General features: G+C 37.0%; 1 protein-coding gene across 1 annotated transcript in view; it reads right to left on the minus strand.

Moving 5' to 3' along the window:
• Positions 1-2639: 2639 nt before the first annotated feature.
• LOC306879623 (gamma-aminobutyric acid receptor subunit gamma-3-like) overlaps positions 2640-14731 on the minus strand; it is a gene marked incomplete at both ends in the record, with an annotated part of 126322 nt that continues 114230 nt past the window's right edge. The window contains 4 exons of the mRNA XM_079432720.1: positions 2640-2918; positions 6195-6400; positions 10422-10472; positions 12823-12975. Coding sequence (XP_079288846.1) covers positions 2640-2918; positions 6195-6400; positions 10422-10472; positions 12823-12975 — 689 coding nt within the window. The remainder of the gene's footprint in view (positions 2919-6194; positions 6401-10421; positions 10473-12822; positions 12976-14731) is intronic.

Genomic DNA, 14731 nt, shown 5'->3' on the forward strand with positions numbered 1-14731 from the left:
TGGGGGTGAAGAGCAAAAACCGCTGATGGTTGAACTCGAACGATGATCAGTTTGAAGCTCTAGCACCACTATAAATGAACAGCTAATAATTATTGTACGTCAAACTGAATTAACAGCTGCAATAACAACATGTCGAAGCACTCACAGATTATCATCAAACAGAATCGCAAAACAGGTCAATAGTGGATTGACACCTTCTAGAAGCCACAACAAAAAAATCACTATAGCGTCATGAGATGCAAGAGGAGAATCAGCTTGGCAGCAATTCACAGCACATTTCTGGTTAATCAGAACTTCATTAACAGACTCAGAGACAATCCTTAAAAAGATTGCCTTACAAAGATGAAATCGAATACAAATGTGACTTCAAAGATGAAAGTTACAGAGAGCCCAGGTGGAAAATTACTTGATTGATTAAATGTTGATACCTTCTGTAGGTCTGATGGATTAGAGCTGAAGCTGGTGCCAGAATGGTAGAATCCACAGCCCACCACAGTTGTATCAGATGGAAAAATGTTCCAATAAAAAAAAAAAAAATGCTACAATCATTGAGGAAGAAAATAACAATAATATTGCCTTGATGTGCATCACACATTAATATATTACCCATGAGATGATAGTGATAATGAAGATCATAACTACAAAATAATTAATCATAGTACGGGAAAAAAAAGAGTTTGAGATTGCCTCAGAATGTTTTCAGCTAGTGTGTATCCTTTGGTTATGACTATAATTTGAAGTAGATACCTTATATTAATCCATCTGTCTTTCTCTAATGGATCATCTCACAGTAACTGTGCAGGTGACTCTAAGGCAACACAGTAACAACTCTCATTGTGAATTACAGTTCGGTAATGAGCACAGTGATTATGTAGGGTTTCTTACTGAAGATTGTTTGGTAACACTTTACAACAAATTTCAATTCACTAACATGAGCTAATGCATGGGGTATCATGAACTAACAGTAAGATAAGTTAATGTGTTATGAATGAACATCAGTATATTTATAAACTGACATTACAAATGCTGTAAAAATGTTATTCATTGTTATTTCAAAGATACCTAATGCATTAACTAATATTAACCATTTGTAAAGTGTTACTGATTGTTTTGATTATTACTCTGACACTTCTTTTTATTACTAAATTGATATTTCACTTAAAAACATATATCTAAAATCTGTCAGTATCTACTCACCCTCATGTCGTTCCAAACCTGTATGATTTTTCTTATTTCAAAAAGCACTACCGAATTTCATTGTATGAAAAAGCGCAACCTTGACATTCTTCCACTCCTTTTGTATTCCATAAGTGGGAAATCTAATGTACAGTATACGAGTGTGAATAAAGGGTGACAGAATTGTACTTTTTGAATGAACTATCCTATACAGTATATGCAGTGATACCCAACCTGCACGTCAAATGTATTGCCATATCATAGGATGGGGCTGTAGATGCAAAAAATCTGTAAATAATACAAATGTGTCCATGATGATCCAGAGACACTCACTTTCCTTGATTTCCTTTGGGTGTAGACATGGACAGCAATATATTGTGCCAACTCAGGCTGGACTGAAGGGTGAGAATCTGTGGAACTTAAGACCTATTCTATACATGCACTTTTTAACTAATAGATTGATGCTAATAGACTTTAGACATTTCAAAATAAAATATTATCTACTATATAATATATTGATTTAATCTTTAATTAACCTCTTTTGTGTGGAAAAAAAATATGCATTAAAAATCTAGAAATATAGGCAAACATTTGCAGTCTATATACTAATTAATATTCCAAATATTTAAAAATGGATCTACTCTCTTGTCATTATTGTGCTGATTCAGGGTAGAGCTTAATACTATCATATAACATGCAGTGACGATGGGTTTAGACATGTTGAATGTATCAAAATAACGAATGACTATAACTAAAGCTCGAATAAACTCCAAAAGAAAACCATCAGCAGTCAGTCAAGACCAGATGATGCTCCTGCCATCATTTCTAAGATTTCTCTGCCTGATGGCTTCTCCTCCAGTGGAAGGCACTATAGATGGCTCTGAAAGCCGTGCTTACATGAAAGCCGCTCTGGTTTTGACTGATGGCTAGATGACAGGTTTCCATTCAAGTGAATGATCTACCAGAATTGTAAGAGACACCAAAAGTCAGAGGGTCACATGCTATGCAAGGCATTTTTTTTCTCACGCTGTCTTGGCCTAAGGATTTTTCGCACCTTGCCTTCTTACAGCTGCTCTCTCACCCATAAAAAGACGAGATTGTGTAAGAGGAAGGTTGTGAATCTTTTTTTCCCTGGTACCTGAAGAACAAAAGGCAAAGGTCTCTGCCAGAGAATTGCAACCACTTAAAGAGCTTGTGGCAATATCTACTTGACCATATAAAAACAGCCTGGTTTTAAGGGTTTTGATGTATCTGCTGTAGCTTTCGGTTCCTGTAGCATTGTCTCATTTTTCATTTTCATCTCCTACTGGAGAAGTCCTTGAATCACCACAGCTCAACTCTGATAACCGGTATCCACTTTTATTTTTACCCTACCTTGAAAAGTCCTGGTTCAGTCTGTTATTCGTGTCTGCTCTGACAGGACCAAAAGTCAAGTTCTTTGTGTCGTGAGGTGTGTGGGACCTCTAAAGATACAAGTAGCCTACCCAGTAGACAACATTGAACAATAGGAAAGAAGTGGGAAAGAAGACACGAGAGTATGCATCGAGTTCCAAAATGTCTATATGCACACGGCCCTTTCGCCATGCTCCATCTTTGCACTCTTCGTAGCAGCAGAAGAAACTCTGGCAGTCTTTTCCATCCAGGCACTCATAAACACAGGCATCATCAAACTCCTGCCAGTACATGGAATTGTTGAGTGTGATAACTGTGGGAGGAGGACCCACATCCAGTACTGAGTAGTTCTGTTGGACAAAAACAACATCCTTTTAGAATTTTAAGGCCTCTTGTTTTGCAATATGCTTCCAAAAAACCTTATTGTGAGTGAATGGAAATCATCACTGGAGTCCTAAATTTGGATGAGCTTTGCATGTACTGTACACAAAATTTCACCCAAAAGAACAACACAAGTTTAGCTGAAGTGCATCTAATCTATGCCGTGAGCAAAACAAATCCTTCAGGGTAGGCTGTCAATCAAAACATAAGATCATGGTGGCTTCTAAGTGATTCCCACTCACTTGAAATAACAGCGTTCTCTCCGGTGGGCAAGTCACGGGCAGGTATGATGACCTTAAAATCTGAGCATGGTTGTCTAAATCCTTCCTCTAAACCCTTCTAGACCACACACCAAAAACTCTCCAGCAGTTTTATGCCACTTATTCCCTGTTATTCATCTCATTATTGTGACATAACTAGTAAAGCATGGTAATTACAGCACTGAAAGATAATATATGTGAGATCACCTATAGGGTAATATTTGTTTTGTGTAAAATTTCTATGGTAATTATCCGTGCTTCTCAGCAGAGATAAGATCTAATCAAAATGAGTGATCAGCGAGCGAGTGGGAAAATTTCACCTGCGGAGACTGCCACCGGAGAAACACAATGAATAAAAAGTAAGATGTGCTTGCTCAATCATAATTTAGCATCACATTACACACATAGACAAAGACTAACAACGTCAGCCTAATGAAATCATATTTCCACACCATATCATCCGGAGCGATCGCCTATATCAAACATGTATTTGTCAATATACAAACATGTCAATACCAGATTACTTGATTCATATTGGTCAATCATGGCCGTTAGTATATATATATATATATATATATATATATATATATATATATATATATATATATATACACACACACACACACACACACACATACACACACACAGCTGTTTCCAACATTCATAATTTATGATAATATTTCACAATATTACTGTTTGTACTGCATTTTGATCAAATGCAACCTTGGTAAACATGAGAGATATTTGCACAAGATGCATTTTTAAAATCTTATGGACTCCAAACTTTTGAACAGTAGTACAGTGTATATATATATATATATAGAAATAGAGAGAGAGAGAGTTAATTTGCAAAGACAGATAACTCTGTTTTTAACAATCCTCAGAAATCATGTTTTTTCATTATGCATTCCAATTAATCTCGCTATTGTTTATTTAGTACTGACCTGAATAAGATGTTTCACATAAAAGATGTTTACATATAGTCCACAAGAGAAAATAATAGTTGAATTTATAAAATTTACCCCGTTCAAAAGTTTATATTCACTTGATCCTTAATACTGTGTTGTTACCTGAACGATCCAAAGCTGTGTTTTTTTTTTGTTTAGTGATAGTTGTTCATGAGTCCCTTGTTTGTCCTGAACAGTTAAACTGCCTGCTGTTCTTCAGAAAAATCCTTCAGGTCCCACAAATTCTTTGGTTTTCCAGCATTTTTGTGTATTTGAACTCTTTCTATTATTTCTATTATTTAACTATTATTTTCTCTTGTGGACTATATGTAAACATCTTTTATGTGAAATATCTTATTCAGGTCAGTACTAAATAAACAATAGCATGCATTTTGTATGATCCCTCTTATTTTGGTAAAATAATTAACATTTTGCAGATTCTGAAAGGTGTAAAGTTTTGACTTCAACTGTATATATATATATATATATATATATATATATATATATATATATATATATATACACTCACCTAAAGGATTATTAGGAACACCATACTAATACTGTGTTTGACCCCCTTTCGCCTTCAGAACTGCCTTAATTCTACGTGGCATTGATTCAACAAGGTGCTGAAAGCATTCTTTAGAAATGTTGGCCCATATTGATAGGATAGCATCTTGCAGTTGATGGAGATTTGTGGGATGCACATCCAGGGCACGAAGCTCCCGTTCCACCACATCCCAAAGATGCTCTATTGGGTTGAGATCTGGTGACTGTGGGGGCCATTTTAGTACAGTGAACTCATTGTCATGTTCAAGAAACCAATTTGAAATGATTCGAGCTTTGTGACATGGTGCATTATCCTGCTGGAAGTAGCCATCAGAGGATGGGTACATGGTGGTCATAAAGGGATGGACATGGTCAGAAACAATGCTCAGGTAGGCCGTGGCATTTAAACGATGCCCAATTGGCACTAAGGGGCCTAAAGTGTGCCAAGAAAACATCCCCCACACCATTACACCACCACCACCAGCCTGCACAGTGGTAACAAGGCATGATGGATCCATGTTCTCATTCTGTTTACGCCAAATTCTGACTCTACCATCTGAATGTCTCAACAGAAATCGAGACTCATCAGACCAGGCAACATTTTTCCAGTCTTCAACCGTCCAATTTTGGTGAGCTTGTGTAAATTGTAGCCTCTTTTTCCTATTTGTAGTGGAGATGAGTGGTACCCGGTGGGGTCTTCTGCTGTTGTAGCCCATCCGCCTCAAGGTTGTGCGTGTTGTGGCTTCACAAATACTTTGCTGCATACCTCGGTTGTAACGAGTGGTTATTTCAGTCAAAGTTGCTCTTCTATCAGCTTGAATCAGTCGGCCCATTCTCCTCTGACCTCTAGCATCAACAAGGCATTTTCGCCCACAGGACTGCCGCATACTGGATGTTTTTCCCTTTTCACACCATTCTTTGTAAACCCTAGAAATGGTTGTGCGTGAAAATCCCAGTAACTGAGCAGATTGTGAAATACTCAGACCGGCCCGTCTGGCACCAACAACCATGCCACGCTCAAAATTGCTTAAATCACCTTTCTTTCCCATTCTGACATTCAGTTTGGAGTTCAGGAGATTGTCTTGACCAGGACCACACCCCTAAATGCATTGAAGCAACTGCCATGTGATTGGTTGATTAGATAATTGCATTAATGAGAAATTGAACAGGTGTTCCTAATAATCCTTTAGGTGAGTGTATATATATATATATATATATATATATATATATATATATATAAATTACTGCTAAACCCTACTATTGCTACTTTAATGTATCTTATTTTATTCCACTTTCTCTCTCTCATTTCAAGCCAAAGCACATTGATGCTAAATGAAACATGATTAGCTGCATGTACATGAATACTTTGATAGATTGCTAGAAACTCAGGAGTCCCTGTTAGAGCAAGAAAATGAAAGCATCCCTTAGATATTGTGTGAACAGGATGCATAGTTTTCTTCTAACTTTAAATAATTCAGAATATGCTGCTCACCGATCTTTTCGTCTTGTTGCAGGTTGGTCTGCGACTGCGAGCGCTGTAGGAGTAATAATTGAGTGTGGCGTACTCCATGAGAGCCGCAAAAACAAAAAGGAAACAGACAGTGACGAAAAGGTCCATTGCTGTGACGTACGAGACTCTGGGTAGTGATGTCCGTGCCACCGTGCTGAGCGTTGTCATGGTTAATACCGTTGTTATTCCTGCATAACCAAAAGAGGATATTAGATGGAAAGCCTGGTAACAAGGGAAATACCTGCTAATAAAAAAAAGAGCTAAATCATCTAAAGTGTATGCTGACATTGTTAGCATGTGTAAAATGTAGTTTGATATCTCTGCTGAATACAAAACACTGTTACTTTTTGCTCTAAGCAAATTATGGGATGCCATTTCGCTGAACAGACCTCATTAAGTTCCATGTAAGACTCCATTGCTCTGGTAGCTGTTGGACAGGTGTAACACATTAGCTGTGTTCTAAAACCTAGTAAGCTGCCTCACTAGGCTGCCTATCTAGTGCAGTATCCTAACTGAAAAGGAACTGCCCTGAAATGCTCTACATAGACATGATTTTAAAACAGCCAATATGAGAGAAACTAATGCAATACTTTAACCACCACCATAAATCACCACTACAGCAAATTATTGTTATTATTTTTAACAGAAAGAAAACAAACAACCCTATTATGTATCTTTAAAGTTGTTTTTTGCTTTCAATCTGACACATGTCCAGATGCCAAAGTCACAGATGCCAAAGTCACAGGAACAGAGGCACCTGCAAATTAAAAAAATGCCACCCACACAAACACCTAGAATTTCAGAAGCGTGTAGACATTCTTAGCTCCACTCTTGCATGGACATTTACAGTTGCCTCAGAGAACCAGTGACTGTGCTCCTGTTTTGCAAGGGTTTCTATGGAAACAAGCAAGCTTCATCTATTTCAGACAGAAATTTCGCACTCCATTCCTTTTTCCTCTGCCGTTGCTGGCCACGGTGATTACCTTCACCTGTTAGACTGACTTCCCCTGATACAGTGGCACTTAGTTAAATGAATGCCTGCCTGAGTCAGAAAAGCTTGTGAATGAAATATGCGTTTCAAAATGCCACTCTTTCCCGAACTGCTTGGCTCCATTTTAGCCTCATTATTTCTTTTGTCTGTTTTTGCGATGGATAAAAATGACATAACAACTCTCTGGATGTTGAAATGACTGTAATGCTGTACTTCCTGTACTTATCAATGATGGTACATACCCAGGCTGTTGGTTTGTGGGTGGGAAGAGTTGAATGATTGTAGACCGGCTGTTCAGTACTTCTCTGCTCAAATTTCTATTTCTATTTCTATTTTTCTTTTTTTTTAAATGATCTTTTCAACTTTTTAAGAGTGTTTTTCATTTTGAATATGAAAAAATGCATATTTTATTATTATCATTAATGTAGCACTACTGTTTAAATGTTTGGGGTTGTTAAGATGGGCGAATTAAGATTCTTATGATCACCAAGGCTGCATTTATTTGATAGAAAAATAATAATAATAAAATAATAACAGTTATATTGTGAAACATTATTAAAATAAAATAACTTTTCTAAAATTATATATATATATATATATATATATATATATATATATACACACACACACACACATACAGGTGCATCTAAAAAAAATTGAATATCGTGAAAAACTTAATTTTTTTGTAACTTGTTTCAAAAAGTGAAACTTTCATATATATTTTACATTCATAACATGTAAAGTAAGACATTTCAAAAGTTTTTTTATTTTAATTTTAATTTTGATGATTAGAGCTTACAGCTCATGAAAGTCAAAATCCAGTATCTCAATATATTAGAATATTTATATTTGAGTTTCATTAAACTACCATCTCTACAGTATAAATTCAAGGTATTGTAACCACAATAATGGGAAAGACTGCTGACTTTGCAATGGTCCAGAAGACAATCATTGACACCCTCCACAAAGAGGGTAAGTCACAGAAGGTCATTATTGAAAGGAGTGGCCGTTCACAGAGTGCTGTATCAAAGCATATTAAATGCAAAGTTTACTGGAAGGAAGAAATTGGGTAGGAAAATGTGCACAAGCAACAGGGATGACCGCAGGCTTGAGAATACTGTCAAGCAAAGCTGATTCAAACACTTGGGAGAGTTTCACAAGGAGTGGATTGAAGCTGGAGTCAGTGCATCAAGAGTCACCACGCTCAGATGTCTTCAGGAAAAGGGCTACCAAGCCACTTCTGAAACAGAAACAATGTCAGAATCATCTTACCTGGGTTAAGGAGAAAAAAGAACTGGACTGTTTTTGGACGGTCCAAAGTCCTCTTTTCAGATAAATTTAAATTTTGCATTTCATTTGGAAATCAGTGTCTGGAGTCTGGAGGAAGACTGGAGAGGCACAGAATCAAAGCTGCTTGAAGTCCAGTGTGAAGTGTCCGAAGCCAGAGATGATTTGGGGTGCCTTGACGTCTGCTGGTGTTGGTCCATTGTGTTTTATCAAGTCCAGAGTCAATGCAGCCGTCTACCATGAGATTTTGGAGCACTTTATTCTTCCATCTGCTGAGAAGCTTTATGGAGATGCTGATTTGCTTTTCCAGCAGGACTTTAGCACCTGCCCACAGTGCCAAAACCACTTCCAAGTGGTTTGCTGACCATGATATTACTGTGCTTGATTGGCCAGCCAACATGCCTGACCTGAACCCCATATGGAATCTATGGGATATTTTCAAGAGAAGGATGAGAAACAGTTGATCCAACAATACAAACGAGCTGAAGGCTCAATAGTGCCTCAGCAGTGCCACAGGCTGATCGCTTCCATGCCACACCTCACTGATGCTGGAGTTTGTGCTAAAGGAGCCCTGACAAAGTATTGAGTGCATAAATGAACATACTTTAAAGAACTTGAACTTTTCTGCTTTGCAAATCCTTTTTTTGATTGATCTTAGGAAATATTCGAATATTTTGAGATACTGGATTTTGATCATCAAAATTAAAACAAAAAAATGTTTTAAATGTCTTACTTTACATGTTAGGGATGTAAAATATATATGAAAGTTTCACTTTTTTGAAATAAGTTACAAAAACATGCAGTTGTTCACGATATTCAATTTTTTTTAGATGTACCTGTATATGTATATGTATATGTATATATATGTAAATTTGAACAGTGATTGTGCCCAACATCAGTGCCTGACCTTACTGATGCTCTCAGGTCTGAATGGGAGCAAATCCCAACAGCCATGTTCCAACATATTGGAAAGTCTTCCCATCAGAGAGGAAGTTGTTATAGCAGAAAAGGGGCTCTTATCCCTATCACCCATGGTTTCAAAATAAAAAAGCACATATAAGTGTACTCTTTGGGTGTCCATATTCTTTTTTGGCCATGTATAGACTATGAACAAAAGCAGTTAATTTGCAGTGCATGTTACAAAATGAAATACATTTTCAGGTTAGGTAACAAAAAGTTGCTCAAAAAGACCGACTGACCACCCTATATTTGAACCCTCACCATTCTTCTGGGTTCTATCTTGGTCACTTCTAACCTGACATTTCCACAGCTGTGAGCCCAAGCCCTCTCTCTCGCCCACATTTTATCTTGGATGCCTTTCTCTCTGGACTTCATCGATCAACTGGATGCCTGTAAAGCAAATCTCTACTTTTTCTCCTACTCTCTTTCTTTCCACTGAAGGTGTAATGACTTCTTTTGTCAGACAGATTAATTGCATTCATCCTTCTTTTTCTTCTCAGAGTATGTTGCCAGTTTATTTCTTTTCTTACAAACATAGATTGTGCAGGGCTCTGGCCTTTTCCAGTTTTCTTAGCATTTAGCTATAGGATCGGTGTAAGATAACCAATTTATGTCAATCTAGGATCCTGTTTTTTTTTTTGTTTTTTTGTTTTTTTTAACCGTCACTGATCCTGCTTGTTATCTTGAGAATACTCAGAGGGAACACCATCTCAGGCCACACTGTTCTGTGGTGTGTTCAGAGCTAATCAAACAAGACAGACTAAGAGTGGCAAGCTAATCAAGCTACATCATGAGAGATTAAAAGCCTATCTAAATGATGTTGCATGATACTTTACATGTGGATCTCTCATTGAACAACATGAGGAAAAATGAAAAGAAATAACATGGTCTAAACAAAGACACTAAAATAAAAGAAAAACTAAAAGCATAACTAAAGTTCGCTGATAAAAAATGAAAAATGAAAAAATTACCTTGACAAAAGTGACATTTACCAGGACAGGACATGGACTTAAAGCAGGAAACTATAAAGAAATGAGTACAGCCAACAAAAAAGGAGATGAAGCGCTTTCATGAAACATGAAAGAATGTGAACAAATACACACAATAAAAAGAAAACACAGATTTTCCTTTCATAAGAATGCATATGTCATAAAATCTAAAGACAAATACTTTACTTTAACTGTCTTTCATTCTCATAATATGTGAACTTGATTAACAAATAAAACAAAACATTTATTAAATGAATAGTTTGCCCCAAAATTAAAATTTGTTCACCCACAGGTCATCCAAGATATCGATGAGTTTGATTCTTCTTAAAAGATTTTGAGAAATTTAACATTACATCAAATGCTCACCAATGGAACTTCTGCAGTGAATGGGTGCCATTAGAATGAGAGTTCAAACCGCTGATTTTAGTCAGATTTTATTTGTATTTTAGTCAGAAGTGATGGTCTGAAGTAAAAAAAAACAACTAAAAAACGTATTGATTAATTTATTTACATTTTTTTACAAACACAGAGCTTTTTGTTCAGAAGATGGTAATTGATAATTGAGTTATTTGGATTACTTCTGGATTACTGTGATATTTTAATCAGCTGTTTGGACCATTTAAAGAGGATCCATTGATGAACGAGTGATGTAAAGTGAAAATTCTCCAAATCTGTTTACAATGAAGAAAAAAACAAACTCATCTACACTGAGCAAAATTATAAACACAACACTTTTGTTTTTGACCCATTTTTCATGAGCTGAACTCAAAGATCGAAGACTTTTTCTATGTACATAAAAGGCCTATTTCTCTCAAATATTGTTCACAAATCTGTCTAAATCTGTGTTAGTGAGCACTTCTCCTTTGCCGAGATAATCCAGCCACCTCACAGGTGTGGCATATCAAGATGCTGATTAGACAGCATGATTATTGCACAGGTGTGCCTTAGGCTGGCCACAATAAAAGGCCACTCTAAAATGTGCAGTTTTACTGTATTGGGGGGTCCGGGGGGGTCCGAAAACCAGTCAGTATCTGGTGTGACCACCATTTGCCTCACGCAGTGCAACACAGATCTCCTTCGCATACAGTTGATCAGGTTGTTGATTGTGGCCTGTGGAATGTTGGTCCACTCCTTTTCAATGGCTGTGCGAAGTTGCTGGATATTGGCAGGAACTGGAACACGCTGTCGTATACGCCGATCCAGAGCATCCCAAACATGCTCAATGGGTGACATGTCCGGTGAGTATGCTGGCCATGCAAGAACTGGGATGTTTTCAGCTTCCAGGAATTGTGTACAGATCCTTGCAACATGGGGCCGTGCATTATCATGCTGCAACATGAGGTGATGTTCGTGAATGAATGGCACAACAATGGGCCTGAGGATCTCGTCCCGTTATCTGGATGATCAATAAAATGCACCTGTGTTCGTTGTCCATAACATATGCCTGCTCATACCATAACCCCACCGCCACCATGGGCCACTCGATCCACAACGTTGACATCAGCAAACCGCTCACCCACACGATGCCATCGAATGTGAGCATTTGCCCACTCAAGTCGGTTACGATGACGAACTGCAGTCAGGTCGAGACCCCGATGAGGATGACGAGCATGCAGATGAGCTTCCCTGAGTCGGTTTCTGACAGTTTGTGCAGAAATTCTTTGGTTATGCAAACCGATTGATGCAGCAGCTGTCCGGGTGGCTGGTCTCAGACGATCTTGGAGGTGAAGATGCTGGATGGGGAGGTCCTGGGCTGGTGTGGTTACACATGGTTTGCGGTTGTGAGGCCGGTTGGATGTATTGCCAAATTCTCTGAAACGCCTTTGGAGACAGCTTATGGTAGAGAAATGAACATTCAATTCACGGGCAATAGCTCTGGTGGACATTTCTGCAGTCAGCATGCCAATTGCACGCTCCCTCAAAACTTGCGACATCTGTGACATTTTAGAGTGACCTTTTATTGTGGCCAGCCTAAGGCACACCTGTGCAATAATCATGCTGTCTAATCAGCATCTTGATGTGCCACACCTGTGAGGTGGATGGATTATCTCGGCAAAGAAGTGCTCACTAACACAGATTTAGACAGATTTGTGAACAATATTTGAGAGAAATAGGCCTTTTGTGAACATAGAAAAAGTCAGATATTTGAATTCAGCTGAAAAATGGGGGCAAAAACAAAAGTGTTGCGTTTATAATTTTGGTCAGTGTGCATTTTAGATGACCTGAGGGTGAGTAAATTTTCATTTTTGGGTGAACTATTCCTTTAAATATCTTCACAAACAGTGTATTTAATACTACCTATTTATAGACAAAGAAACCCAAACATCAAGTTGCATATGAATGAATCACACAAGGATCAGGTATCTGTATTTGCTGTATGTACCTAGTGCTGTTCTGGCTGGAGTTGCATCTTTTTTGATCCAAAAGGAGACCCAAGAGAGAACCACAGTAAGTATGCAGGGGATGTAGGTCTGAATTGTGAAGTATCCCATTCTTCTACTCAGGTCAAAATATACAGTCATCACCACATAGTCACCTGGAGAGAGAGAGAACAAATGATGAAACCTGTGTACATGAGTATTTAAAAAAAAAAAAAAAAATGTCTCAAACAGATGGTTTAAAATGACTAAATTTTAAGTATACAATACATGTACATTGAAAAACTGAGTGTAATACTTCTGAAATGTGAACATATTGCCTTTATATTTTCTTTGAAAAGCCCTCCTGTCTGTTTTCATTTTTATATATTTTTTTTTGTAAGAAGCTGACCATGACATTGAAAATATCCTCACTTTAATAGCAATGATTTAGAATTTTTCTCTCTTCTTTATTGACACTTATTATCCAGATTTCAAACCTATTTTAAGTATTCAGATGAAATAGTACGGACATATCTAAAGTATAGAAAAATGCTAAATGCTAAATCTCTCAGTTCAACAGATTCTACAGTGATGCTAATATACAGGTTAGCCTTGTCCTTGCATATCTGAAGATTTAAAATGTTTGAAACCATCTTGCTTCTTTCATACTGCACAGATATGGTGAACTTTGTCTTTCAGTCATCATTACTATTTTGTCTGGAGGCCTAAACAAAACCTTTTCACTTTTCATTGTAGCCTACAGAAGTTTTTTCCTTCATACAGTGATAAACAGGCCACTATCCATTTTCACAGGCTGAGAATAAAAAGTGTGTGAAATGATCGATAGAATGAAACAAAAATTAATCTGTACTATGTCGTTTGATCTTTTCCCACATATTGCAAATCATTTTTCCATGCTGTGCTGCAGTTCTCACATATAGACCTCTTGCATTGCTAATTTGAAAATTGCTAGCCATGTTACAACATGCCCAAATCAGCTTTTCTAGGTTGTAGTTCACGCCTTCATGGGAATACTTCTCTATCTAACATTGATTTGTTGATATTATCTGTATCTTAAAAAGTTTATTGAAGCTTCATGCACTGTTTATTTTTCTGACATCACAGTCCTTTGAAATTATCTCTCTCTGAAAATATGAAACATTACTGTATAACCTTGATTCAATGCAAAGTCAATTATAACATTGGTTTGCACCAAAAATGCCATTCTCTACTATCCTAGTACAGCAGATTTGGTATTTGAATATGAGGATATAAAATTACTAGTTCAGTTCATTGACCATGTTCACACTAAGAGTTACTAAGTCCTGAGAAAATGTCATCCAATTGTGTATGCACAGTAGTGCTTTAACTGAAGTGACATTTCAACCGCTTACAATCCTCTGACCCAGAGTTTTCAATCTTAATGGGGGTCCATTAAGATACTGCAGGGTTTAACATATTAGAAAAACTGTATATAAATTTCGATAAATACATTGTCAAGAGAAACAACCTCATATATCATCTTCAGCTGATCTGATCACTTCTATTGAGTGTAAAACCATCATTAAACAAATGCAAATGTATTTCTGCCGCAAAATACAATGGTGCAATAAATCTAGGACATGGATGTAAAGGTAGTTGCTTGAGAAAATAGGTCAATGCTAGTTTAGCATAATTTAATAATGTAAATAAAAGGAAGACATTATACTGAGCATTTTTATTAATACTAGGTTGAATGAGAGTGGCTGGGTTAGAAAGGTTTGGCCTTAAAATTTCTAGCCCCAAAACATATAGCTATGAAAATGTTATGGTCAGTTTTGTTCAAATTTATACTATTTTACTGACCATTAAATTAATCAAAAGTGTGAGCAAATATACTATTACAAAAGATTTCTATTTAAAATAAATGTTCATTTGAGCTTCTTATTCATC

Source organism: Barbus barbus (assembly GCF_936440315.1).
Source record: "Barbus barbus genome assembly, chromosome: 13".
Lineage (NCBI taxonomy): Eukaryota > Metazoa > Chordata > Actinopteri > Cypriniformes > Cyprinidae > Barbus > Barbus barbus.